Consider the following 27,913-nt stretch of genomic DNA (forward strand, 5'->3'; position numbering starts at 1 on the left):
TTCGTTCCTCTTCGCCGTTTTGACCGCACCCCAAATTCTAAAATCAGGTTTGAACAATCTTAGCTATTTCAGTAATGGCATGCAGGTTTGATACAAAGTTGATTTCGTCATAAAATGGTGATAGATAAGGAGTCTCTAGAAATTTCCGTCGTCTGCTGTTAAATTTTGCAGGTCTAAAAATGCACCTCGTTATGCACCCTCGTTAGGCCTCTTAAATCCACCCGGGGTCGAGGTTGTGCTTTTATGACGGTCGCGCCCAAATTTTGGTATTTCCAGACTGCCGCGACCAAAAATGAATATTTTCAGACCACCGCGACCAAAATTTGGTATTTCCAGACTTTGCGGACCGAGGCAATGAGTCCGCGACCGAAGGTAATTTAACCGCGACTGGTCGAAAATTTAGTCGCGGCGGTCAAAAAATTAGTCGCGGCGTGATCAAAAAATTAGCCCCGGCATGGTAAAAAAATTAATCGCGTCGGTCGAAAAATTAGTCGCGGCGTGATCAAAAAATTAGCCCCGGCATGGTAAAAGAATTAATCGCGGCGGTCGAAAAATTAGTCGCGGCGTGGTAAAAGAATTAATCGCGTCGGTCGAAAAATTAGTCGCGGCGTGGTAAAAGAATTAATCGCGTCGGTCGAAAAATTAGCCCCGGCATGGTAAAAAAATTAATCGCGTCGGTCGAAAAATTAGTCGCGGCGTGATCAAAAAATTAGCCCCGGCATGGTAAAAGAATTAATCGCGTCGGTCGAAATATTAGTCGCGGCGTGGTAAAAGAATTAATCGCGTCGGTCGAAAAATTAGTCGCGGCATGGTAAAAGAATTAATCGCGGCGGTCGAAAAATTAGCCCCGGCATGGTAAAAGAATTAATCGCGTCGGTCGAAAAATTAGTCGCGGCGTGGTAAAAGAATTAATCGCGTCGGTCGAAAAATTAGCCCCGGCATGGTAAAAAAATTAATCGCGTCGGTCGAAAAATTAGTCGCGGCGTGATCAAAAAATTAGCCCCGGCATGGTAAAAGAATTAATCGCGTCGGTCGAAAAATTAGTCGCGGCGTGGTAAAAGAATTAATCGCGTCGGTCGAAAAATTAGTCGCGGCGTGGTAAAAGAATTAATCGCGTCGGTCGAAAAATTAGCCCCGGCATGGTAAAAAAAATTAATCGCGTCGGTCGAAAAATTAGTCGCGGCGTGATCAAAAAATTAGCCCCGGCATGGTAAAAGAATTAATCGCGTCGGTCGAAATATTAGTCGCGGCGTGGTAAAAGAATTAATCGCGTCGGTCGAAAAATTAGTCGCGGCATGGTAAAAGAATTAATCGCGGCGGTCGAAAAATTAGCCCCGGCATGGTAAAAGAATTAATCGCGTCGGTCGAAAAATTAGTCGCGGCGTGGTAAAAGAATTAATCGCGTCGGTCGAAAAATTAGCCCCGGCATGGTAAAAAAATTAATCGCGTCGGTCGAAAAATTAGTCGCGGCGTGATCAAAAAATTAGCCCCGGCATGGTAAAAGAATTAATCGCGTCGGTCGAAAAATTAGTCGCGGCGTGGTAAAAGAATTAATCGCGTCGGTCGAAAAATTAGTCGCGGCGTGGTAAAAGAATTAATCGCGTCGGTCGAAAAATTAGCCCCGGCATGGTAAAAAAATTAATCGCGTCGGTCGAAAAATTAGTCGCGGCGTGATCAAAAAATTAGCCCCGGCATGGTAAAAGAATTAATCGCGGCGGTCGAAAAATTAGCCGCGGCATGGTAAAAAAAATTAATCGCGTCGGTCGAAAAATTAGTCGCGGCGTGGTAAAAGAATTAATCGCGTCGGTCGAAAAATTAGTCGCGGCGTGGTAAAAGAATTAATCGCGTCGGTCGAAAAATTAGTCGCGGCGTGGTAAAAGAATTAATCGCGTCGGTCGAAAAATTAGTCGCGGCGTGGTAAAAGAATTAATCGCGTCGGTCGAAAAATTAGCCCCGGCATGGTAAAAAAATTAATCGCGTCGGTCGAAAAATTAGTCGCGGCGTGGTAAAAGAATTAATCGCGTCGGTCGAAAAATTAGCCGCGGCATGGTAAAAAAAATTAATCGCGTCGGTCGAAAAATTAGTCGCGGCGTGGTAAAAGAATTAATCGCGGCGGTCGAAAAATTAGCCGCGGCATGGTAAAAAAAATTAATCGCGTCGGTCGAAAAATTAGTCGCGGCGTGATCAAAAAATTAGCCCCGGCATGGTAAAAGAATTAATCGCGGCGGTCGAAAAATTAGCCGCGGCATGGTAAAAAAAATTAATCGCGTCGGTCGAAAAATTAGTCGCGGCGTGGTAAAAGAATTAATCGCGTCGGTCGAAAAATTAGTCGCGGCGTGGTAAAAAAATTAATCGCGTCGGTCGAAAAATTAGTCGCGGCGTGGTAAAAGAATTAATTGCGTCGGTCGAAAAATTAGTCGCGGCGTGGTAAAAGAATTAATCGCGTCGGTCGAAAAATTAGCCCCGGCATGGTAAAAAAATTAATCGCGTCGGTCGAAAAATTAGTCGCGGCGTGGTAAAAAAATTAATCGCGTCGGTCGAAAAATTAGCCGCGGCATGGTAAAAAAAATTAATCGCGTCGGTCGAAAAATTAGTCGCGGCGTGGTAAAAGAATTAATCGCGTCGGTCGAAAAATTAGTCGCGGCGTGGTAAAAGAATTAATCGCGTCGGTCAAAAAATTAGTCGCGGCGTGGTAAAAGAATTAATCGCGTCGGTCGAAAAATTAGCCCCGGCATGGTAAAAAAATTAATCGCGTCGGTCGAAAAATTAGTCGCGGCGTGGTAAAAGAATTAATCGCGTCGGTCGAAAAATTAGCCGCGGCATGGTAAAAAAAATTAATCGCGTCGGTCGAAAAATTAGTCGCGGCGTGGTAAAAGAATTAATCGCGGCGGTCGAAAAATTAGCCGCGGCATGGTAAAAAAAATTAATCGCGTCGGTCAAAAAATTAGTCGCGGCGTGATCAAAAAATTAGCCCCGGCATGGTAAAAGAATTAATCGCGGCGGTCGAAAAATTAGCCGCGGCATTGTAAAAAAAATTAATCGCGTCGGTCGAAAAATTAGTCGCGGCGTGGTAAAAGAATTAATCGCGTCGGTCGAAAAATTAGTCGCGGCGTGGTAAAAGAATTAATCGCGTCGGTCGAAAAATTAGTCGCGGCGTGGTAAAAGAATTAATTGCGTCGGTCGAAAAATTAGTCGCGGCGTGGTAAAAGAATTAATCGCGTCGGTCGACAAATTAGCCCCGGCATGGTAAAAAAATTAATCGCGTCGGTCGAAAAATTAGTCGCGGCGTGGTAAAAGAATTAATCGCGTCGGTCGAAAAATTAGCCGCGGCATGGTAAAAAAAATTAATCGCTTCGGTCGAAAAATTAGTCGCGGCGTGGTAAAAGAATTAATCGCGGCGGTCGAAAAATTAGCCGCGGCATGGTAAAAAAAATTAATCGCGGCGGTCAAAAAATTAGTCGCGGCGGTCGAAAAATTTGTCGCGGCAGTCATGATTGAAAAGTTAGTCGCGGCGGTCAAAAAACTAGTCGTGGCGGTCGAAAAATTAGTCGCGGCATGGTCGAAAAATTAGACGCGGCGGTCGAAAAATTAGTCGCGGCATGGTCGAAAAATTAGTCGCGGCGGTCGAAAAATTAGTCGCGGCGTGGTAAAAAAAAATAATCGCGGTGGTCAAAAAATTAGTCGCGGCGGTCGAAAAATTTGTCGCGGCAGTCATGATCGAAAAATTAGTCGTGGCGGTCGAAAAATTAGTCGCGGCATGGTCGAAAAATTAGTCGCGGCGGTCGAAAAATTAGTCGCGGCGTGGTCAAAAAATTAGTCGCGGCATGGTCGAGAAATTAGACGGGGCGGTCAAAAAATTAGTCGCGGGGGTCGAAAAATTAGTCGCGGCGTAGTCAAAAAATTAGTCGCGGAGGTCGAAAAATTAGCCGCGGCATGGTAAAAAAATTAGTCGCGGGGGTCGAAAAATTAGTCGCGGCGTAGTCAAAAAATTAGTCGCGGGGTTCGAAAAATTAGCCGCGGCATGGTAAAAAAATTAGTCGCGGGTGTCGAAAAATTTGCCCCGGCATGGTAAAAAAATTAATCGCGGCGGTCGAAAAATTAGTCGCGGCGTGGTAAAAAAATTAGTCGCGGGGGTCGAAAAATTAGCCGCAGCATGCTAAAAAAAATTAATCGCGGCGGTCGAAAAATTAGCCGCGGCATGGTAAAAAAAATTAATCGCGGCGGTCAAAAAATTTGTCGCGGCAGTCATGATTGAAAAGTTAGTCGCTGCGGTCAAAAAATTAGGCGTGGCGGTCGAAAAATTAGTCGCGGCATGGTCGAAAAATTAGTCGCGGTGGTCGAAAAATTTGTCGCGGCAGTCATGATTGAAAAGTTAGTCGCGGCGGTCGAAAAATTAGTCGTGGCGGTCGAAAAATTAGTCGCGGCATGGTCGAAAAATTAGTCGCGGCGGTCAAAAAGTTAGTCGTGGCGGTCGAAAAATTAGTCGCGGCGTGGTAAAAGAATTAATCGCGTCGGTCGAAAAATTAGCCGCGGCATGGTAAAAAAAATTAATCGCGTCGGTCGAAAAATTAGTCGCGGCGTGGTAAAAGAATTAATCGCGGCGGTCGAAAAATTAGCCGCGGCATGGTAAAAAAAATTAATCGCGTCGGTCGAAAAATTAGTCGCGGCGTGATCAAAAAATTAGCCCCGGCATGGTAAAAGAATTAATCGCGGCGGTCGAAAAATTAGCCGCGGCATGGTAAAAAAAATTAATCGCGTCGGTCGAAAAATTAGTCGCGGCGTGGTAAAAGAATTAATCGCGTCGGTCGAAAAATTAGTCGCGGCGTGGTAAAAGAATTAATCGCGTCGGTCGAAAAATTAGTCGCGGCGTGGTAAAAGAATTAATTGCGTCGGTCGAAAAATTAGTCGCGGCGTGGTAAAAGAATTAATCGCGTCGGTCGAAAAATTAGCCCCGGCATGGTAAAAAAATTAATCGCGTCGGTCGAAAAATTAGTCGCGGCGTGGTAAAAGAATTAATCGCGTCGGTCGAAAAATTAGCCGCGGCATGGTAAAAAAAATTAATCGCGTCGGTCGAAAAATTAGTCGCAGCGTGGTAAAAGAATTAATCGCGGCGGTCGAAAAATTAGCCGCGGCATGGTAAAAAAAATTAATCGCGGCGGTCAAAAAATTAGTCGCGGCGGTCGAAAAATTTGTCGCGGCAGTCATGATTGAAAAGTTAGTCGCGGTGGTCAAAAAACTAGTCGTGGCGTTCGAAAAATTAGTCGCGGCATGGTCAAAAAATTAGACGCGGCGGTCGAAAAATTAGTCGCGGCATGGTCGAAAAATTAGTCGCGGCGGTCGAAAAATTAGTCGCGGCGTGGTAAAAAAAAATAATCGCGGTGGTCAAAAAATTAGTCGCGGCGGTCGAAAAATTTGTCGCGGCAGTCATGATCAAAAAATTAGTCGCGGCGGTCAAAAAATTAGTCGTGGCGGTCGAAAAATTAGTCGCGGCATGGTCGAAAAATTAGTCGCGGCGGTCGAAAAATTAGTCGCGGCGTGGTCAAAAAATTAGTCGCGGCATGGTCGAGAAATTAGACGGGGCGGTCGAAAAATTAGTCGCGGGGGTCGAAAAATTAGTCGCGGCGTAGTCAAAAAATTAGTCGCGAAGGTCGAAAAATTAGCCGCGGCATGGTAAAAAAATTAGTCGCGGGGGTCGAAAAATTAGTCGCGGCGTAGTCAAAAAATTAGTCGCGGGGGTCGAAAAATTAGCCGCGGCATGGTAAAAAAATTAGTCGCGGGTGTCGAAAAATTTGCCCCGGCATGGTAAAAAAATTAATCGCGGCGGTCGAAAAATTAGTCGCGGCGTGGTAAAAAAATTAGTGGCGGGGGTCGAAAAATTAGCCGCAGCATGCTAAAAAAAATAAATCGCGGCGGTCGAAAAATTTGCAGCGGCATGGTAAAAAAAATTAATCGCGGCGGTCAAAAAATTTGTCGCGGCAGTCATGATTGAAAAGTTAGTCGCGGCGGTCAAAAAATTAGGCGTGGCGGTCGAAAAATAGTCGCGGCATGGTCGAAAAATTAGTCGCGGCGGTCGAAAAATTTGTCGCGGCAGTCATGATTGAAAAGTTAGTCGCGGCGGTCGAAAAATTAGTCGTGGCGGTCGAAAAATTAGTCGCGGCATGGTCGAAAAAATAGTCGCGGCGGTCAAAAAGTTAGTCATGGCGGTCAAAAAATTAGTCGCGGCGTGGTCAAAAAATTAGCCCCGGCATGGTAAAAAAATTAATCGCGGCGGTCGAAAAATTAGTCGCGGCGTGGTAAATAAATTAGTCGCGGGGGTCGAAAAATTAGCCGCGGCGTGGTAAAAAAAGTTAGCCGCGGCGGTCAAGAAATAGTCGCGGCGGTCGAAAAATTTGTCGCGGCAGTCATGATTGAAAAGTTAGTCGCTGCGGTCAAAAAATTAGTCGTGGCGGTCGAAAAATTAGTCGCGGCATGGTCGAAAAGTTAGTCGCGGCGGTCAAAAAATTAGTCACGGCGTGGTCAAAAAATTAGCCCCAGCATGGTAAAAAAATTAATCGCGGCGGTCGAAAATTTAGTCGCGGCGTGGTAAATAAATTAGTCGCGGGGGTCAAAAAATTAGCCGCGGCGTGGTAAAAAAAATTAATCGCGGCGGTCAAAAAATTAGTCGCGGCGGTCGAAAAATTTGTCGCGGCAGTCATGATTGAAAAGTTAGTCGCGGCGGTCAAAAAATTAGTCGTGGCGGTCGAAAAATTAGTCGCGGCATGGTCGAAAAATTAGTCGCGGCGGTCGAAAAATTAGTCGCGGCATGGTCGAAAAATTAGTCGCGGCGGTCGAAAAATTAGTCGCGGCGTGGTCAAAAAATTAGTCGCGGCATGGTCGAGAAATTATACGGGGCGGTCGAAAAATTAGTCGCGGGGGTCGAAAAATTAGTCGCGGCGTAGTCAAAAAATTAGTCGCGGGGGTCGAAAATTTAGCCGCGGCATGGTAAAAAAATTAGTCGCGGGTGTCGAAAAATTTGCCCCGGCATGGTAAAAAAAGTAATCGCGGCGGTCGAAAAATTAGTCGCGGCGTGGTAAAAAAAATTAATCGCGGGGGTCGAAAAATTAGCCGCGGCGTGGTAAAAAAATTAATCGCGGCGGTCGAAAATTAGCCGCAGCAAATCAAAAAAATTAATCGCGCCGGCCAAAAAATTAGTCGCGGCATGGTAAAAAAATTAGTCGCAACGGTCGAAAAATTAGTCGCGGCATGGTCGAAAAACTAGTCGCGGCGGTCGAATTTACATTTCCGCGATAGACTAAGTCTAAAAATTAGTCGCGGACCTCGACCAGGGCAGATATATTTTGCCAGTGGGACCAGTTACGTAGCAGTATTTAGACAACCGCGTTTTCAGACTCGTCAGTAATTAGACAAAACTGTAATAACCAATCAGAATCGAGCCAAGGAAGAAATGAATAAATAATAATTTTTTTTTCGTAAATTTGCTTTCTCATCTCGATTCTGATTGGTTAATATGGTAATTGTCTGCTTACTGACGAGTATGAATACGCGGTTGTCTAAATACAAACCGCACTCCATTGGGACCTGGTCAGTTTTTAGACCTACCTATCATAGCTGTACGACGGAAATTTCTAGAGAATCCCTATTTGCAAACAAAATTTGAAATCAGGTAACAGGTCCCAAAAAGCTAACAGTGTCAGCTTTTTTCCACTCCCACCCCCAACTTACAATTTAAAAAAAATTTTTAGCGTTGTCCTAATTCAATGAAACTTGGCATGGTGAACAAACCAGCAATTGTGAACAGATTTTTTCCTCATACCTTACATCGTAACGCCATGTGTTAGCCACAATAACACTTAAGCAAAATTTTAAAGAGAAAACTTGAAAAGCGTTGGAGTGGTAGGGTGGGGGTTTATAAAGTTTTCATTCAATTATACGAAAACAAATGTTTTAAACGTAAAAGACATGGTTTTTTGTTTTTTTTTCTTCAATTTTTTGTATTGTTTTTTTTTTCAAAAAGCTACGATTTCTGCTACATGACATGAAAAGTTGCATTTGTTATAATTGTTTATACAAAAAAGTCATTTTTCCTGTTTGTTCCCTAAAAGTCATCCCGAGAGCCAAAAACTGTCGCTCTAGGCATACAAAGGATTTTGTCAAAGTTACCAGGTCTTTGTCAAAACCCAGGCGAATACCATTTGAATTTGACCACCAGCAATAGGTGAAATATTGTTATAAATTTCTGGGAACAGATACATAATGTAAGGCTGATCATAGTCACATTTGGTGAAATATGGGAGACATTTGTCGTTCACAAAGCCAATGTAATTCATTGCGCGTGCATCTCTGAAAGTAATCAAATATCTAAGGCTCTTTGTTCGAAAATTCCAAAATGTCTTAAATTGTCTTCGTTAACTTGTCATAAGTCAATTATTACATCAACCAAAGTTGTGAGCAATATTGGTCTTAATCGAAGTAATGTTTATACATCTTTACCTCTCTTTTATTTAAATCGCTTGATCGATTATTCATGTCATGAATTGACTCGGAGAGGGACTTAGTTTTGAGGACCAAAGGGGGTAAGGCCTTGGTTGTACAGTTGATAGTGAAATCTAAATAACCTTTTCAGGTTCAAGTTCTAAAAATCTTTCTGGTTAGTTTCACTTGGTTCGTTTGACCAAGGATGGAGCGTACTCTTTGAGTAGACATTTCCAAAAGCTGCCTAGTCGATCTTTCGAGTAGTTTCCATGATTTGTTGCTCAACTCGTTTGCGCTTGGTTCTGAATAGAAATTAGTCGCAGGAGCGTATATGAATGGCCTTCCGAGCAAAAAGAGGTTTCGGGCAGTCGGTGGTCTCGAATTAATTGGGACTTTACACTCCACTACTGAGTTGAAACCAGATCAATCTGTCATGTCCCAAGTTCATAAGAGACTCGTGTAATTATGGAGTCGACTCCCTCCTGCACCCCGCCGAAATGAGGAGCAGACAGGGGGTTTTAGCTGCCATTTAATTGAATTAAACTGAAGCGTAGTTGATATTTCGACATGATCGACATTAAGGGGCTGGCTCTCAGTTTGCTTGCGAGAAGCTACAAATTAAGTTGCATTACGCGAAAAAATTAGTTGCGCTGCTCAACGTAGAGCCATAAACCTTCAAATTTCTGCTAAACAATTTTTAGTTGAGAGATTGTCTGTGGTTCCCAAGTGTATTAGCACGCGTTGTCAGAAAAGTTAAAAGACAGCAATAGCTTTTGTCTGTAGTTTCTTTCTGCGCGATGTTGATTAGACGGATGAAATCAAGTCCAACACTTTTAAATGGTAATGGCTTCTTTTCCGGGTCGTGGAACCGCTGAGAGGGCAGACCAGCCGTATAAGGAATTAATCCTTTACCTTGAAAGTGGCGGCACAACAAACTGTGGTGACAAATTTAGCTCAACGCGTTTTTGATTCCCGATGTTTTGGGGCTTTATTCAAAGTAAGTCCGTATAAATTCAGCACCGAGGTGCGTTTTATAACGAGCATGTTTAATCATCAGTGTAGTTGATGGTTTATTTGCGTGCAGTATAATAGGGTTGCGTAATTGCATCTGGAAATTGAATTTCGCAGCCGATATCAGGATGAATGATGAGTAGGTAGCTAAAGAGACCAACCTATGAATGATGAGTAGGTAGCTAAAGCGTCTTTGTTGTCAAGTGCTTTATCCGTAGTAAGTCGTTTAATGGTGTCCCGGAAGCTAGTGCAATGAGATTGCTCGTAAGGTAGAGTTTTAGCTTGCTCTCGGTCTTAAAGGATTACAGGCTGTTTCCGTTTGTGTCAGAGGATTTCGATGAGTTATATCATACGAGTGGTTAAACTGGTTAGACGAAGTCAGTCAGAATACCTCAAAACTTTATTGACTGCGTCCATTTTCGTAGCAGTAGAAATTTATCTTCTCATTGTAGAGTGGATACGTAGAGTTCAATAGCCCACTCGTAAAGAGGTTGTGTCAGTCTGAGTTTAGTTGAGTTGACCTGTGTGAAATCTTAAAGCTATAGTTGAGGCAATTCTTTTTCCGATTAAAGTAAAACTTCTGGTGATTGCAACCAAAGCTGTTCCAGATTCTGTAGCGAAAAATATTTTGTACCGTGGGTGCGTATTCATAGGTTCCAAAATAAAAAATCAGTCCCATAGGTTCCAAAATAAAAAACAGTCGCATAAGTTCCAAATCTTTTCAATTGGTCAAAAGACTAAATTAGACGAGTCTCGGTTTAAGGTCGTCGGTGGGCGCGCGGCGCCGCTGTGCGGCGATAACCGGCTCTAAATTTTGTATAGAGTCCTACCCTTTGGTGGCAAGCTCGCAACACGTTGGCGCGGCTGCGGCGATCACGATTCTGCAGCTTGAGTTTATGCTGGTTGAACAGTAAACAAGCAATCCATAAATTCGTTGGCTCAAATTTCAACCAATCAGAATTCAAGAAGATAAATTTTGGAACTTATGCGACTGATTTTTTATTTTGGAACCTATGAATATTGGAATCTATGGGAATTCACCGTACCGTGATTGGCTGGATCTCCCTTACTTGGTTTACGTGCCATTGTTGGGCGTTCGATATTGATAATATTTCATTAATTCTGTTGGTACAATATGTTTCTTGTTTTTCCGTTGCATTGATCCATGCAAGTACTTTCGTGCTATCTGCGCAGAAACGAAAAGTGTTGAACTTCAGTCGATCTTCTTCAATAGTAAACATACAAAGACGTGCATCAATCACAACAGCTAGTAATTCTTTTCGGAACCGTTTTCCATTCAATTATTTGAAAAAAATAGGGCAATTTCAAACCCCCAGTTTGACTAGCTGCTTGCAGTGGAAAACCTAATGAAAACTGCATTGGAACTATCTGTTGTTCTTCAAGAAAATCTGAAGAAAACTAATATAGTTGTTGTTCATCTCTAAATTACTTGTCCAAGTCATCATTATTAGTTGCACTACAGATTAGCGAGATAAGTAAAACATTTTTAAATCTCATGTTTGATAGAAAGTACTTGAAAATGTTGTTCAAATTTTGAGGAAGCGGTGCTAATTATCTCGAAAAATTTGTGGGGCATCTTGCGAAAACGTAACGCAGGGATTATTCGAATTCGATAGAAGATTTTACTTTGAGAAAACAGATATCTAAAAATTTGCAACCTGAACCTGACGACGCAAAGAAGCAATTAGGCATTTTAACTGCTCTGAATCGGCTAGGATCCGTAGAGATTTTGGACAATAACAACGCTCGATTACACCGAAATACCAAAGAAATCCCTATCATTTCATTCAATTCTCTTAGTCAGAATTCGTCGGTATGGATGAGAACGAGTTGTAGTTACTTAAACAGAAGATGATTGAGACAAAAATGCTGATTGGAAAAAAGATCAACTGAATTTCAGATTATAAGTTTCTTTTCTTCACTGAACAATTTAACTTACAATTTTATTCAAACCTTGAATTGAGTTAGACAAGTTCGTTTGTGTTCCACAGATTAAATTTTTCTGGTCTGATATGAAAAAATAATGGATGCGTTTGAGATAATTATCTGAATTTTTGAAGAAAAAAAAACCTCTTCGATGTTTTTTGTTATATTAATTTTTAGGTGATTAAGTTTTTCAAAAAAGACCAGATTTTCTTTTTGAGTTCTGTTTTTTAAGAGAACCTATTTTGAAGATTTAGAAAAATTCCCATTAGAAGAAATCTCAATAAAAATTAAGATGCTTTGATTGAAATTCGCTCGGATGTGAAATTCCGTTGTAGAATTTAAACACAGAGGGAAACGGAGCTTCGCGCCATTTGCGATCCAACAGAACCTTAGCACGGCAAACTAGCCGGAAGAAAATAAGCAGCGCAGTCAAATAAAATGGCAAAAAAACATATATCTTACAAAAGTTTCATATATTTGTATTGGTGCGTGGTGAACAAAATTTATTTTGAAAAAAAAAAACATTCCAAACCAGTCGAATGTGAATTAGCATCGGATGAAAATTTACTAAGAGATAACTAAACCGATAATGCTTGAGGGATCAGCGGCCTTGGCCGAGTGAGAAGAGTTCGTGGCCGAGTTAGAGAGTGAATGTGGCCGAATTGAACTTAAGAGCACGGCTCTCAACACGAGGGTCGTAGGTTCAAATCCCACTTCGATCCCGGTCGGAGTTCCCAATGTCATCCACCTCCTCAATTTGGGAACTGCTACAGCGCAGTGGATGACACAACCCTATCCCCTGGATGACATTGCAGTGGGCAGGCTTAGGGGCTAATAAACAATACTTCAACAAACACCCGTTCAATAAAAAACATGTTTTCGTTGCCTTCAACCAACACAAACGCATAAGAAATGTTTTTGCTCATCAAATGATGAATTAAGGCCACTGAGCCGATTCAATATAAACCGCAATCTTTTAAGCCGAATAAATAGAAAAAGTGAAAAAACGAAACTTAAACAAATCTGAGTTGGATTACTTGCAGCCAACAGAGTAACCAAGTTCCATATGCACTAGATATATCTATTGGTTGATAAAAACACAAACTTGGAGATGAACATCAATTTTACCAAAAATCATTCTGTGAACAAATTTATTCACGGGAAAAAGTCGAGTACCCGGTTTCAAAATAACGTGGGCTATTAAATTCCCAACTGACTTAATTCAACTGTTCCGACTACGGAAAAATTTTGTCTTTGGGTAAGTTTCATTTGGTTTTTTTGGTATCCAACATGAAAAGTTTAAAAACAAACACAAAAATTATTCTGCAAATCAAATTAGAAGTTTAGAAAAAGTCATGTGATAATTTTTTCATTTCTATGTTTGTAATGCATTTGTCAAAGACATTTGTTGTCGATTATTTCTAAGTCAAATAAATTCTACGCGTTCGTATAATTTTCTCATCACACCACGCAGAAAATACGACGCATTAATTTGAAACGAAAAATTGAAAAAGAGACTGGTCGGAATATTCTGTGCTACTGGTGCAGCAAAAGGCTATCCTTATTATTTTTTGTAATTATCCGATAAATGTAAAATGCTAATTAAATCACATGAAAATCTAGAGTAGCTTACTAAAAAGAGAAGCGACCAATTTCACTGCGGACAAGTGCATTTCTAACAAATTAAACTGGTTTTTTCCTATGAGGGAAGATTTAAAACGGAAAGCAGCGAGAAATGTTTTTTTTTCACGTTGAACTGCAAAACTTCAGTCAAAAGCTATGAGCTACTCCAATCGGTAACTTCCCATATGGCATAATTACCATATGGTCTGATATGAAAAAATAATGGATGCGTTTGAGATAATTATCTGAATTTTTGAAGAAAAAAAAACCTCTTCGATGTTTTTTGTTATATTAATTTTTAGGTGATTAAGTTTTTCAAAAAAGACCAGATTTTCTTTTTGAGTTCTGTTTTTTAAGAGAACCTATTTTGAAGATTTAGAAAAATTCCCATTAGAAGAAATCTCAATAAAAATTAAGATGCTTTGATTGAAATTCGCTCGGATGTGAAATTCCGTTGTAGAATTTAAACACAGAGGGAAACGGAGCTTCGCGCCATTTGCGATCCAACAGAACCTTAGCACGGCAAACTAGCCGGAAGAAAATAAGCAGCGCAGTCAAATAAAATGGCAAAAAAACATATATCTTACAAAAGTTTCATATATTTGTATTGGTGCGTGGTGAACAAAATTTATTTTGAAAAAAAAAAACATTCCAAACCAGTCGAATGTGAATTAGCATCGGATGAAAATTTACTAAGAGATAACTAAACCGATAATGCTTGAGGGATCAGCGGCCTTGGCCGAGTGAGAAGAGTTCGTGGCCGAGTTAGAGAGTGAATGTGGCCGAATTGAACTTAAGAGCACGGCTCTCAACACGAGGGTCGTAGGTTCAAATCCCACTTCGATCCCGGTCGGAGTTCCCAATGTCATCCACCTCCTCAATTTGGGAACTGCTACAGCGCAGTGGATGACACAACCCTATCCCCTGGATGACATTGCAGTGGGCAGGCTTAGGGGCTAATAAACAATACTTCAACAAACACCCGTTCAATAAAAAACATGTTTTCGTTGCCTTCAACCAACACAAACGCATAAGAAATGTTTTTGCTCATCAAATGATGAATTAAGGCCACTGAGCCGATTCAATATAAACCGCAATCTTTTAAGCCGAATAAATAGAAAAAGTGAAAAAACGAAACTTAAACAAATCTGAGTTGGATTACTTGCAGCCAACAGAGTAACCAAGTTCCATATGCACTAGATATATCTATTGGTTGATAAAAACACAAACTTGGAGATGAACATCAATTTTACCAAAAATCATTCTGTGAACAAATTTATTCACGGGAAAAAGTCGAGTACCCGGTTTCAAAATAACGTGGGCTATTAAATTCCCAACTGACTTAATTCAACTGTTCCGACTACGGAAAAATTTTGTCTTTGGGTAAGTTTCATTTGGTTTTTTTGGTATCCAACATGAAAAGTTTAAAAACAAACACAAAAATTATTCTGCAAATCAAATTAGAAGTTTAGAAAAAGTCATGTGATAATTTTTTCATTTCTATGTTTGTAATGCATTTGTCAAAGACATTTGTTGTCGATTATTTCTAAGTCAAATAAATTCTACGCGTTCGTATAATTTTCTCATCACACCACGCAGAAAATACGACGCATTAATTTGAAACGAAAAATTGAAAAAGAGACTGGTCGGAATATTCTGTGCTACTGGTGCAGCAAAAGGCTATCCTTATTATTTTTTGTAATTATCCGATAAATGTAAAATGCTAATTAAATCACATGAAAATCTAGAGTAGCTTACTAAAAAGAGAAGCGACCAATTTCACTGCGGACAAGTGCATTTCTAACAAATTAAACTGGTTTTTTCCTATGAGGGAAGATTTAAAACGGAAAGCAGCGAGAAATGTTTTTTTTTCACGTTGAACTGCAAAACTTCAGTCAAAAGCTATGAGCTACTCCAATCGGTAACTTCCCATATGGCATAATTACCAAATGGCATAAAAACAAATTATTTTCCAAATTGCATAACCAAATTCAAAAAAGGTGCAAAAATTTGAGGCGTGAAAAAGTTAACTCTTTCCAGACAGTTTTCACGCCTCAATTTGTTCACTAATCACACAACATTTAATTCAAACTAGTATCAATTTTTTAAATGAGCCAAACAGATTATTTTAATAAGGGACGGGGCTGATATTTGTATTATGACTTTTATATACTTTTATAAAAAAAATAGAAGCTACTACCAAAAAAATTGACTTTGCACTGAAACTAAATGTGGCTCTAGACTCACTTCAAATATTGAAATGTATACCCTGTGGACTCATCCAACATCACATGCCCTCGCATTATATGCCTGCGTCTTCGAGCTTGGATTTAAGGAGAGATTCAACCCCCAGTAAAAGAAAGGCGGTTGATTTTCCGCCGAACGCAAATCTTTTAATCATGCAGTGTGAATATGAGTACGGGAAATAAAGTCAATGCATGTAAAAAAAGTAACAATAAAGTTATCTAAGTAATTCTTATAATTCATTTCAAAAGTTACTGTTTATGCCATTTAGGAAATTTACAAATTTTATGCCATTTGGATTTTTTTTTGAAATTTATGCTTATTTGGGAAATAGTAAAGTTTTATGGCATTTGGGAATTATGCCATTTGAGACGTAATCCCCCAATCGTTTAACTTTCAAATTGTTTCATCCGCACATTATGCCAACCACTAACTCATCAAATCTGTACAAACGTTTCCTGAGCAAAGTAGTATATTTGGCTATCAAGTTTACGTCGCTGAAAAAAGGATTTGAGGACCTATTTACAGCTTTATTTTTTCTAGCTCCCAAATATAAAGTTACTACTTCAAAACATTCACTCTCTTGTTTATCAGTTATCTTTATAATTTACAACAAATTTTTCTGCCGTTTTGTGAGCCGACGCAAATTTCGAATTCATTAACAGCCAGAGGTGGATTTAGAGGAAGTGCAACATTCATTTTGGCTGACCGACTCTTAACTTTTCTAAAGGCGCCTTTGGCGACAAGATTTTTTTACGTTGAGGGGGAACATGCCCGAAAAAGCAATTTTTTGGTCAAAATCTTTCAAAAAACGTCGTAAAAGGTCCGACAAAAATCCGCCTCGCTCCCACGAGAAAATCTTTTATCCGCCCCTGTTAACAGCTATATGCCATGAGTCATCATAATTAGGTTTTCAACAAACTCAAACCATTTTTCAGGGTCAATTAAATCAATTTGAACAAACGCCAAAATAATACGATTGCGACAGATTGGATTTTTTGTTGAAGTCGTGAACTCCCACTTCAAGCACTAGAATGAAAACAACATAAAAATCGAAGTCCAATAAAGCTTTATTCTATCAAAAACTTCCTCAGTGACCTCCAAGGTCAGCCATTACTCAAAGCGGGATGAATAGATAACAACAATAACCACAACTAAAAAAAGTTTTTGCTAAGAACTCCAACAGAAGTTAGTTAGTAGACATTTATTTATCATTCGTAAATCAGAGCCCAAGTTTCAAGAAATAAAAAAACCTTTCATGACAACTCAACTTGTTGCTCGCCATATTGTCAGTCAATGCCAAACCACAAAAGCAATCGATCATTTGTCTGCAAAGAATGCTCTAGCTCAAAGCAAAATTAGTACAACTAAATAATATCAATCAGGAACAAAATCATAAATGAAAATTAAAACCGCCAAACACCAGAAAACGAAAAACAGCCACGCATCACTTCTTGCTATAGGGACAGATCATTATCTCAACATCATACTGAATCGTGGAATTATCCCAACGAGCATTATACGCGAATGGGTTGACAAAAACTGACTGAAACATACATATACACTTCTCAAAGAAGAAATTCTTTAGTTAGAGAATTTTTTTCGGGCGTTTTTTTTGTTTTTAAAGTTTTTTCTTTTTATATTTAAACCCGGGTACCAAAAAACGTCAGCTGCAGTCGAGTTCTATGTCAAATATCATAAGCATTCCCTTTCTTTCAGTCCTGTTAGATCGATATTAAAAATTTTGAAATAATTCTTGCAGCGTCGAGAAAAACCAATTTGAAGTTTTTAGACAGATTTAGAGTAATGGTAATTCCTCATTCTTTGTGATTATTTTGAGCTTGCTGAAGTTTTATCACTTTACCTTAAAAACCATTCATCGTTTTCTCCCAGCAAGTTTTTAATCCCCCATGAGCATAAAAAAGTGAAAAAAAAATTAAACTCACTTTATATGTTGAAAAAATTGTAGCCATTTTTTTTTGCAAAAATGAGTGTGGTCGGAATTTTCTGTGATACTTGCACAAAAACTGGAAAACTGGCTATTCTTGTTCCTTTCAAAATTAGACAGTTAATACTTTTTAGCTTAGTTGGGAATTGTTGGAGTATGCCTAATTATCTCTCTTCGTACTTCGAGCAATCAACTCATGCACATGACGAAATCTGGACTCAAAATTGAGTCAATGCCTATGAGCAAAATTTTCATAGATCAATCAATTGTTTCTCCTAATATCGCGGAACCTCAGGAACTTAAAACTTTCCCAACATTGGGAAAAACAACTGATTGCTCAATGATGATTTTGATTATTGGCAATGACTCAGTTTAGGTTGAAAGTGTTGTTCTCTGCATGAGCTGATTTTCCTAAAAAAAATACAAAAAGAATAGATTCGTGACCCCCATACTAAGGTATTGTAGTTCGCTTACGATTGCTCCTTCTATTCATGAAGCTGAATGGATGTGTTTAATTTAAAAAATTGTTTAATATAACTGTAGCTTTATTCAAAAAAACCTTTTACATAATACACAAGAGACATTATTTTTTACTGAGCATGCATACTTCAGTTTTGAAAGTGAAAGTTAATAGAAACAAAAACTGAAGAAGAAAAGCAGAGAAATTTTTTTTCAGATTACGCCGGTTTCATCAGAACAAGGAGCCCCTGTAAATTGGCAGGAATTTTCAACAGCATAACGCCACCTTTTCAGGCATTTCTTCCACTTCAATTGATCTAAAACAAAGCCACTCAACTGTGTTTTGGCATATTCAGACTCCATTAGTATAAACTATGTTGTCTGAAGACAACACCTCATCTTCAGAAAGAATACAATTCTAGAACGCCCATCCCGCATCAGAACAATCATATTTCAATCGAGTCGCAAAAAAATCGACCAGTTTCAGTGTTTTTTGAGAGCAAAAGGTAAAAGAGTCTTGATACCAAGTATTTCTTTAAGTTGTATATCAATAGTGAGCGTACAATTGCATCGCAGTGATTAGAAAGCGTTTTTTTATCGGACCTAACTTATTGTTCCGACTTTCGATACGAAAGTAACGGAATATTTGTGCTCGGGGTGGGTTTTTTTTTCTTCAGACAAATTTCGACTTTTTAACTAGCCATTTTTGACGGAATTTTTTTAATCGTTCGAAAGCCATTGTTGTCCTGAGCTTAAATTTGAAAAGATATTTTACCTGTGATCATTTTTCGTAAAGTTAGGAGGGTTTAAAGATTGCCATTTTGACCAATTTGGGACAATTAACGCACATATATTTCGCGCTATTAACGCGTAAGAGGAGATTTAATTCGTCTTAAAAATCGTTCCAAATTGTTTGAACGAAGTTTATTTGCCATAATTGATTTGTTACAAGGAACGAAATCTATCTTTTTGTACTTTTTATGGCGTGTGGGGGGATGATTTTCATAAAAAATTCAAATTTTAGAGAAAAAAAATTTTCATTTTATTTTATTTCATTTTATTTTTTATGTTATTACTGCTGCTCCATAAACCTTAAAAGGCAGTCGGAACATTCAGGGCTTCGCCCTGATACGAGCAGTCTTGTTCATGGTTTCTTATTGTTTCGGTGATATATATTTTGTTTTGTTTTTCGAGCATACTTATTGATGGTTTCTCTCGGTGGTGTATCAACCAGAAGTAGAAACCAGTTAATATATGAACCGGCAAAAAAACAGATTACCTAGTGCGCCACAAAACCAAACAAATTTCTATACAACTGGCTTCATTTTTTGTTGATAAATGCTTTGATTCCTTGCATCAGCAGCTGCTTCATACAAATTATTTTTATGTGCTACTTAATTCGCTGTACACAAAAAAGTCTTCATGGCAGAAACAAAAAGTGATCGTGTTTGCAGAAAAAAAAACACGTTATCAATTCTTTGCTTTAGTGACAACCATTGATTAATTTGAATAAGAAAATTATTTGTTTTTGTTGAAAATTGAAATTGCGCGTATGTTCCTTTCGTAGTCTTTTTTTTAACTAAATTTGCTTGTGTGAAAGTACACCTTTTTTGGTGCAAACATGAACATTTGTAAGAGTATGTAGTAGTAGTTGCAAAAAATACTTCAATACAATTTGTTTAACTTGCGACTGGTTCGTCAACTTTGCTTTTTTGTTTAGCTTGTACTTCGTCTCGTTATTCATTATCGGATCTCTACATATCTGCCGCCGACACAAAGGTGATTATTCGAGAGCTATTAAATGTGTAATAGCTTACATAACATCTTGCATAATTAATTCACTTATTACGCAAACTATTATGTCTATTATGATGATATTACTCCTTCGGTGAGTTGCATTAATTTAGTCTTTAGTCACGATAAAATTATGTAATCAAATTATGAAATCAAATTATGAAATTATGATAAAATTGTATAATCATAACATGCAAAACGGTTGATTTGGTACGATTGAGTCTCATGATCCTGTATTAGAAAAAAAAATACGAGATACAAAAAATGCGAGATGAGCAAAATTTGATAAATGGACGAATGGACCAAACAGCTCTAAACTGAAGAGCAGACAAGTCTGAAAAGCAAATGTTTCAGATTCATTAAAAGATTTTTTAAAAATACTTCCAGAATTATCAATCCATATGCCAGATATTAAAAAAGAACATTTTTCTTTAAGTAGGTCCAGATTCCATGCCGCAGACTTTTTTGCACGATTTCAAGCAGCCCAACTTACAAACATATATTTTTTTGTTAATTGCACAGGGTAGGTCAATTTAAAACCGGGCGGCATTCTACTGCTTCATAAAAAATTTTCTGCTATTATGAAATTTGATGCTATATGGGGTATTTTGTAGAGATTTTTTCGGAGTTGTAGAATTAAAACGCAAAATTTTTTCGCCTCCGAAATCCGAGAAAACTGGAGTTAATTGAGTGGTTTTGGCTGATAACGATCAAACCTGAAACAATTTTCTTCTTTCTGGATCATCCACTCTCAATTTTTTTACCTCCTTTATGTGCGTCTTTTCGACGCGAGCGAAGTAACTAGACAACTTCATATCTTTATTATGCTAACAAAAATTAAGATTGATCGTTTGATATTTTTTCATGTTAAATCTGATCACGCCAGACCAGTTTTTTTCAACATTACAAAATAGAAAAGATGTTTATATTTATTTACATATGTAAAAAGATGAAAAAAGCAGTTTTCTTTATGAACAAAATATGAGACAAGTTGTGGTTTGACGGTGCTAGTGCATATATCCGATTGTGCAAATATCCGAAACAACATAGTAATCTACAATCATACAAACTTACCTGAACTGCCCTTCGGATCTGATCACAAATTACCACCATTTATGGATGCTTAAACTTATCATATGGTTTTTCAGATGTTTTCCCAATTTTTCTAGATTCTAGTGTTCGCACTATCGACATTGTTCAAACCTGATTGAAAAAAGAATATCAAAAATTAATTCGCCAAAATAAAGAACTCATAATAAAGCAAAGACTAAGCAACTTACGTAATTTATAATACAAAAGATATAGATGCAGAACAAAAAAGCTTGATCTCTTAAATAAATACTCTCACTTGAGTTTCATACTGTTTTACTTTGCTTTGGTTGTTGTCTTAGTCAATCATTTTTTAACGGGTGACTCAACAATTTAAAAACAAAATATCTAGAAAACCATTCTACTTTAATAGAGAATACATTCAGCAGTTTATATTTCCGTCAAGAAAGATTCGGAAGGTAAGTAAATGCAAACCTGTCAAATAAGACGACAATTATTTTCCATTGGTACTTGTATAAAGCCTGTTTAGAACTATCTGAAACGGCGCAATTAATTTAGCCGCTTAAGTTTCAATTCTTGAGTGCCTCGTTTAGGAGAAATATATAGCCAATCAGAGATATGCAAATTCATTTAGCCTTCTTAACGTCTTCGCGTCGTTATGCCCCGACGTCTTATTTGTCTAGCTCCTCGTGAAGATTTCAATAGGGCGATACTTTAAACTTGGCATCTTTTAACTGGCATCTGATTTTTGGTTACAATTGTGATAGATTGGTCCCAAGAAACTAACAGGGTCCCTAAGATGCATTGCCTCCACATTTTTCACTTTAATGTTTCGGCGAGTCAATTGAAAGCATCAAATGAGTTTGCACAAATTAGACAGGTTATATAGTTATGAGAAGAGTCTAGGAAACAGCCGAGCGGATTTTATTGATAGATTCAATTGCTGTGTTATTTGTTTCGAGTCAGTGCTATGCGGGGCCCTCCCTCTCACAATTGATTTCTACAAAGATCTCTCTATCATCTTACTTGTACCAATTGTTAAGAAACAGAGCATTTTTTATGCTAAGAACCCCAAGCGATAAGTGGTCATCTTCAGGCAGTGAAGAGCGCAGTTTTAGAACAAAAGTCCGTTTTGTTTGGCCACACTTCCCAAAATTACTGAGCATTGGTAGCCAACGCCTCTAAATAAACAATTTGTTCCTTGATGCCGAATTTTTACATTCAATTTTAGCCCCTTTTAACATTCAATTTTTGCCCCTTTCAACAATTGTTCATGTGTTTTTTCCTATTTTAGGTAGATTTTTAATTCTCCCAGCTGCATTTCGAGATTTGATTCACAAGTGACTAAAATAAATATCTCGATATCATTAAATGGAAACCCCGTACGATGCTTCAATCAACACTTCGACATGCACTTTGCCACTTGATCAGGCCAATTCAAACCAAGCGAGTGAACAACTTCTGATCAAACCGGAGGAAGACTTCTCGGAGCATCAGGGCACTACTGCGAGTGGGGCGTCGGAGGGCTCCCAACCACAGGTAGAGACATACAGTCACTCCTCGCAATGTTGGGGGGACGATGCAGCTCTCCAGTCCGATGACAAGGAAAAGATCACATACCCCGCAGGTAGAGATTTTCGGTGAAATTTGCTCCAGAAATATCGCGTGCGCCAGTTTGAAATTTGTTTATCTGAAGCTTCGATTTGTTAATATGTCGATACGAATATGCTAAGCGACTGGTCTGCTTTATGGCATGGTTCCAACCTTACTGTATTCTATTGCTTGAAGAGTAGTTATGTTTACTTAAACGTCTCGATGTCCGTATAGGCAAACCAAAAAAGCCTATCGGACGCAACTGAAAAATCAAAAAAAACGGGCAAACAAATATTAAAAACTGCATAACTCACAAACCTGTTGCAAGTTGACCTTAATGTATTAAGCTGCATTTTTCAAAAAAAAGTTTTACGAGAGGAGATTGTTCGCTCAGCCAAGAAAAACGTTTTTGAAAGATTCTGGAGGAGACATCGTTCGCTCAATTTCCAAAAAATATATCTTTTCTGGTAAAATTCAGAAAACTCAACATCGTGTTGTGGTGGGTATTCTCACAAACTCACAAGTACCAAAATGATAAACCAGTCCCATTTGTACCAAAATAAAAAATCAATCGCATTACTACTGGTACTACTATGCTAGAGTGGTCCGTTGAAAATAACCAGGTCCCTTGAGAATAAGACACCTAGAGCTTTCAAATCGTTTAATAATTATGATTACGCCTTTCAGAAAGATATCGCAGTATATTTTCAAATAAATTTCACGTTTTTTTTGGTTTTGATGACAAATAAGTCAACCCAATTATATGGTTGTTAAACCGTAAAATAAAGTAAAGCGAGCAAATTTCAATATATAAACAATAGTGACTACAACAGTAGTGACTATCATAGTAGTACCTTACTACCAAAAAAATTCAATTGGCCTAAGACTATGAAGCCGACTACTTTAAGCTCTTGGTTTAAGTACAAAGCACTAGATTCGAAAGAAAAAAAATCAGATTTGGATGATAACCGGCTCTAATTTTTGTATAGAGTCCTACCCCCTGTTGGCAAGCTCGCAACACGTTGGCGTGACTGCGGTGGTCACTATTCTGCTGTTTAGTTTTCTTCTGTTTGAGCACTAGAAAATTAATGTAATAATTCGTTGGCTCACAATTCGACCGATCAGAAATCGAGTTGAATAATTTTGGTACAAATGGGACCAATTTTTCATTTTGGTACAAATGAACCTTGGTACAAATGGGACTTCACCCGTGTTGTCTTAATAAACTTAATAATCTGTCTTATATGTGTTTTTTTTTAGTTTGGATGCAATATCTAATCCCTTTTAAAATATTATCATTATATCAATTGTGCTATAAAACTATCAACGATTTGGGGGACTAGTGGAAAAAATGGGGGCGTTCAACAGTGCCGAAGTACAACAGTGCCGAAAAAGGCGGGAAATTTTCAGAATAATTTAAACGCATTTTCTAAAGAGCGAGAAATTACTGACGCTAATTATCAAAAAAATAAATCACTCAAATTTCGGCGCTAAAATGTCTGCAACTACAAATTAACCAATTATTTTGGCGCTAAAACGTCTAAATTGCAAATGTTCTCTCCCAAAATCTTTAAGTGCCACTTAAGTTTGTAAACGTTCGCCGTTTAATTTTTGATTGCCGCACTTAATATGTTGAAATTTGTTCATATTTTCGGCACTGCTGAACGAAATTTTTATTTTTGGCACTGTTGAACTAAATTTTTTTTCCTGTTGTACTTCGGCACTGTTGTACTGCCCCGAAAAATGGATCTACTTAACAATTGCCCTCCCTTTGGTAACTTAAGAATTGCCACCCCTATTAATAAAAGCAGTAAATTAGCGCTAGAGCTTTGTATTGAGACTTCTAATTTTGCTGCAATCTGATTGGTCGAAAATGCGTTAATTTAATCTACTTAAAAATCCCCCCTTTCTTAAAGGGGGGGTAATTGTTAAGTAGATCCGAAAAAACACCCAGGTTTAGGAAAAAGTTCTCGTGATCTCAAGAAGCTGCTCCGTTCGCGCACAATGCTTTCTTGGAATCATGACAACTACTTTCTACAACTTCGTCTTTTCTTTTAACCCCCCATATCTTCAATATTTTGCTACCAGCCAGGGGCGGATTTAGGGGGGGCGGAGCCCCCCCCCCCCCCCCCTCAGGGATTCGACCCCCTGCCGACCCAAAAGGTCCCCCCTTTGATACTTTTTCAGAAATCCCTTTTTGGCCGACCGACCCTAAAAATTTTCTAAAGGCGCCTTTGGCGCCAATATATACTAACTTTTTTGAGGAGGAGCGCGCGCTAAAAAAACGCGATTTTTTTGTCAAGCTTTTCAAAAAGTGCCCAAAAACGGCTTTTTTGACTGTTTTTTTTTTCAAAAATTTGCCTGCCAAAATAGGGGCAAAACAGTGCTTTGGGAGAGCTCGAAAAATCAATTTGGTTGACCTAAAAAAAAGGTCGTCAAAATTTTCGAACTTTTTTTGAAAATCTGCCCCCCCTCGAGAAAATCCTAGATCCGCCCCTGCTACCAGCAATGAAAGTCTGATGATCTTATATGATAAACAATATTTAAACCCTTCAAGTAGTAATGAGAGCTGCGATGAAAAATTCCCATTAGGTTTTCTCGTTATCGAGAAAAACCCATTTGACATTTTCCATGCTATCAGCTATTTTTGCATGAAAAAAGCAAAAAAAAACTTGAAAATCATGTTTTTTTGGCGACAACATCACTGATCGGATACTCTTCTTAGTTCTATATCAAACCGGCCATTCTCGTTATGATTTTATCGTTGGTTGATTTAAATCAAGGATCTTATTTCTGGTTGACTTAAATCAAAAATACTATTGGCAGCAGGTTTTTTGAATTTGTTTGACTGTTATACTTAATGTTACATGCAAAAAAGATATCCCGCACTTTTCACAAGTGATAAAATAATAAGTCTTTCTTTTTTATTTATTCATATATTCAAACTCACACTTGGAGCATGAATTTAGGTCGAAATTTTAAACAACTTTTTATTAGCATGAAGAATAGAACAAGAATTACAATTGAAGTTGGTTTAAAATAGCGAATGCTTCGAATTAATAACAACTGCAAACAATGTCGCGCTACTCTTCAGATAGCAGATTTTCTGTTTCTGTGATAAATGCTGAAAATAACTTGTTATTATCATTCTTGCCCGATAACAATCAAACTCAAGTAGGTAAGTAAAAGTTATCTCAAACCCCATTTTTTTGTTCTAAGAGCCCATGTCATTGTTTTTTTATTAGTCCAAAAACAAAGCTCCGAGAACTGGATATTTCCGCCATTGCAATATGGTTTTAAATTGTTACTATCCATTCGATTTTTTCCAACTGTTTAGATGTCAAGCATGGAAAGTCGGATGAAACTCCTGACTGTCCTATTACGGAGAAATACGACGAGATCCACTCTATCTTAGAAGATGTTGGCGGCCTGGGACCTTGGCAATTTTTCATCGCAGGGGTCAACATGCTGATGACAATCATAGCTGGCATTCACACCAACGCCTACCCTCTTCTGGTTGGAAGCAGCAACAGCTGGCGCTACGCTTGCAAGTCGGTGAATGATTCCAACTTCACGATTGATGCCGGAATCCAGGAGTGCGGCGTCCAGGTCCAAGATGACAGTCATCCCTCTGGGTTCTCTCGTGTTGATTGCTCTGAAGCCGAGGGCTTCCACATGGTGTACTCGCACGACCACTTTGAGACGACTGTTACTACTGAGTTTGACTTGATGTGCGGCTATGGATCGTATTTAGTGCCTCTTGTTCACTCCTCGTTCACTATCGGATGTTTCTTCGGCGTCCTGATCTTCGGCTACTTGGCCGACTGTTTCGGTCGCAAAACGGTTTTGTATTTTGGGGTTCCGATTGCTATTGCTCTCAACTTTTCACTGGCCCTAGCACCAAACGTTTTTATCTTTTTAGCCATCAGACTCTTACAGGGAACTGCGGTGTTTGGCATTTTTACCATTCTCTACGTCATCGCCATGGAGACCACACTTCCCAGACGCCGTGCGGCTATCGGCAACATAGTGCACATTCCGTGGGGACTGCAGTTCATCACAGTGTCCCTGATCGCCATGTGGATCAAAGAGTGGAGGATGCAACAGCTGGTCTACTCAGTGCCCGCCTTCCTTTGTCTCATCTGTCTCACCCCCCTCATGCCCGAGTCCCCCCGCTGGCTGGCAATCAATGGCAAGACAGAACAAGCCACCAAGGTACCATTTAACCCGCTATGTTTACTCAAGCGAGGGGAGCTACTAATACCCAATCCCAGCAGCAGTCGAGATAAAATTACAAAATTTGACCGTTTCTTTTTGATGTGTTCTTATTAAACTCTACCTCAGATAAGAATTGCAGTTTATCCTTAGTAGTTTACAACTGATCCTTAGTAAAAAGCAAATGGCTTCTGAGTTTTTTTTTGAAGCCATAAAAACTCAAAAATTTCATTTATAACCAAACGCACACCAAATTGTACAATTTTTTGCACGCCTTTTTTGGTACAGTTTAGACAGCTGTTAAAGCTGTTCTCTTATGGTAAAATAAAACAAGAAATAGAAGGCAATAAGCAAGCAGTAAAAAGAAGCTGCAGAATGAGAATAAGTAACTCTCTCAACCTCTAGAATTTTTTATTTATCAGCATTGTTTTTTGTTTCATCAGGTTTTCATGAAGGCCGCAAAATGGAACCGAAGAAGCAACAAAGTGACCGAAAAGTCTATCAACGATAGAGTTGAGAACTTCTATGAGACCTCAAAGGCCGCAGAGCCCAAGGGTGCCAACTCCAAATTGACCCTCTACATGGGCTTGATCCGGACTCCCGAAATGAGACGCCGGTTCCTCCTCTCAACAGTAGTCTGGTTCCAAATAGCTTTCGTCAATCACGGGTACAACATATATGCCCCCACCTTAGCCAAGAATCCCTACTTCGCTTACTGCCTGGTGGGTGTCATAGAAACACTCTCACCTTGCTGCGGGGCTTTTTTGTTCACATTCGGGCGCCGCAAACCCTTAGTCGCTATCTTCATCATGACTGGCCTGTTGTCCATGTCACTCATCCCGGTCTTCAAAATCTGGCCAGAAAACTACCAGACGCAAATTTTGGTCCTCGTCTTGGCAGTCTCATTCCTATCGGACATGGCGTTCAACGGGATATATGTGCACGTCTCGGAGTTCATGCCGACAACTCACCGAAGCATCGGTCTCGGAAGCTGCTCGTCCATCGCCCGAATCGGTTCATCTCTCTGCTCGGGAGTCGTTCAAACCGCGAGCACATACCCGACTTTGCCACCCGCTATCTTCGGAGTGCTCTCGCTCGCAGGCGCCTTCTGCAATTTCTTTTTGCCGGTGACTGAAAATAAAGAGCTTCCAGAGACTGTGACTCAGATTGAAGACGAGGCTGCTCGATTAGCTAAGGTCCCTGTGGGGAAATTTAGCAACGATGATAAAGGAACAAATGCTTGAAACATAAAAGGCCAATTGCTGAGCTTTTCAAGCCTTCTACAACACTAAACTCACATATGGAATGGGAGACTTATGATGATATATGGGTTTTGTAAAGAAAAATGTCATTTTGTATGATATTTTTTGTATCATATGAACTAACTGATTTTGTTTCATCGCTTGTTTGTCAGTTTCTATAAAGAAAACCGATATTGTTATACTCTCATGAATTGATTTTTTATCGTAACAAGCGACATCGATCTATTTCTTTTCAAATTTAGTTTTCTATAAGGGTGTGCCGTTTTTATAACATTTATAATGTTTTCCCGTAATT

At 39.0% G+C, this 27,913-nt stretch overlaps 1 protein-coding gene across 3 annotated transcripts; it reads left to right on the forward strand.

Moving 5' to 3' along the window:
- On the forward strand, positions 1-27,829 carry LOC134843690 (solute carrier family 22 member 7-like). Of its 3 annotated transcripts, none has more exons than XM_063859915.1 (4): positions 1-47; positions 21,843-22,175; positions 25,479-26,356; positions 26,800-27,829. In XM_063859915.1, exons 2-4 carry the CDS (start codon positions 21,920-21,922, stop codon positions 27,598-27,600), a joined length of 1,935 nt encoding a protein of 644 aa, XP_063715985.1. In that variant the 5' UTR covers positions 1-47; positions 21,843-21,919; the 3' UTR covers positions 27,601-27,829. The 3 variants fall into 3 exon arrangements, with proteins under 3 accessions (XP_063715985.1, XP_063715987.1, XP_063715984.1); XM_063859917.1 differs by lacking the exon at positions 1-47 and adding an exon at positions 19,071-19,483; XM_063859914.1 differs by lacking the exon at positions 1-47 and adding an exon at positions 20,434-21,006.
- Positions 27,830-27,913: the final 84 nt, after the last annotated feature.

Source organism: Symsagittifera roscoffensis, chromosome 4, assembly GCF_963678635.1.
Source record: "Symsagittifera roscoffensis chromosome 4, txSymRosc1.1, whole genome shotgun sequence".
NCBI lineage: Eukaryota > Metazoa > Xenacoelomorpha > Acoela > Convolutidae > Symsagittifera > Symsagittifera roscoffensis.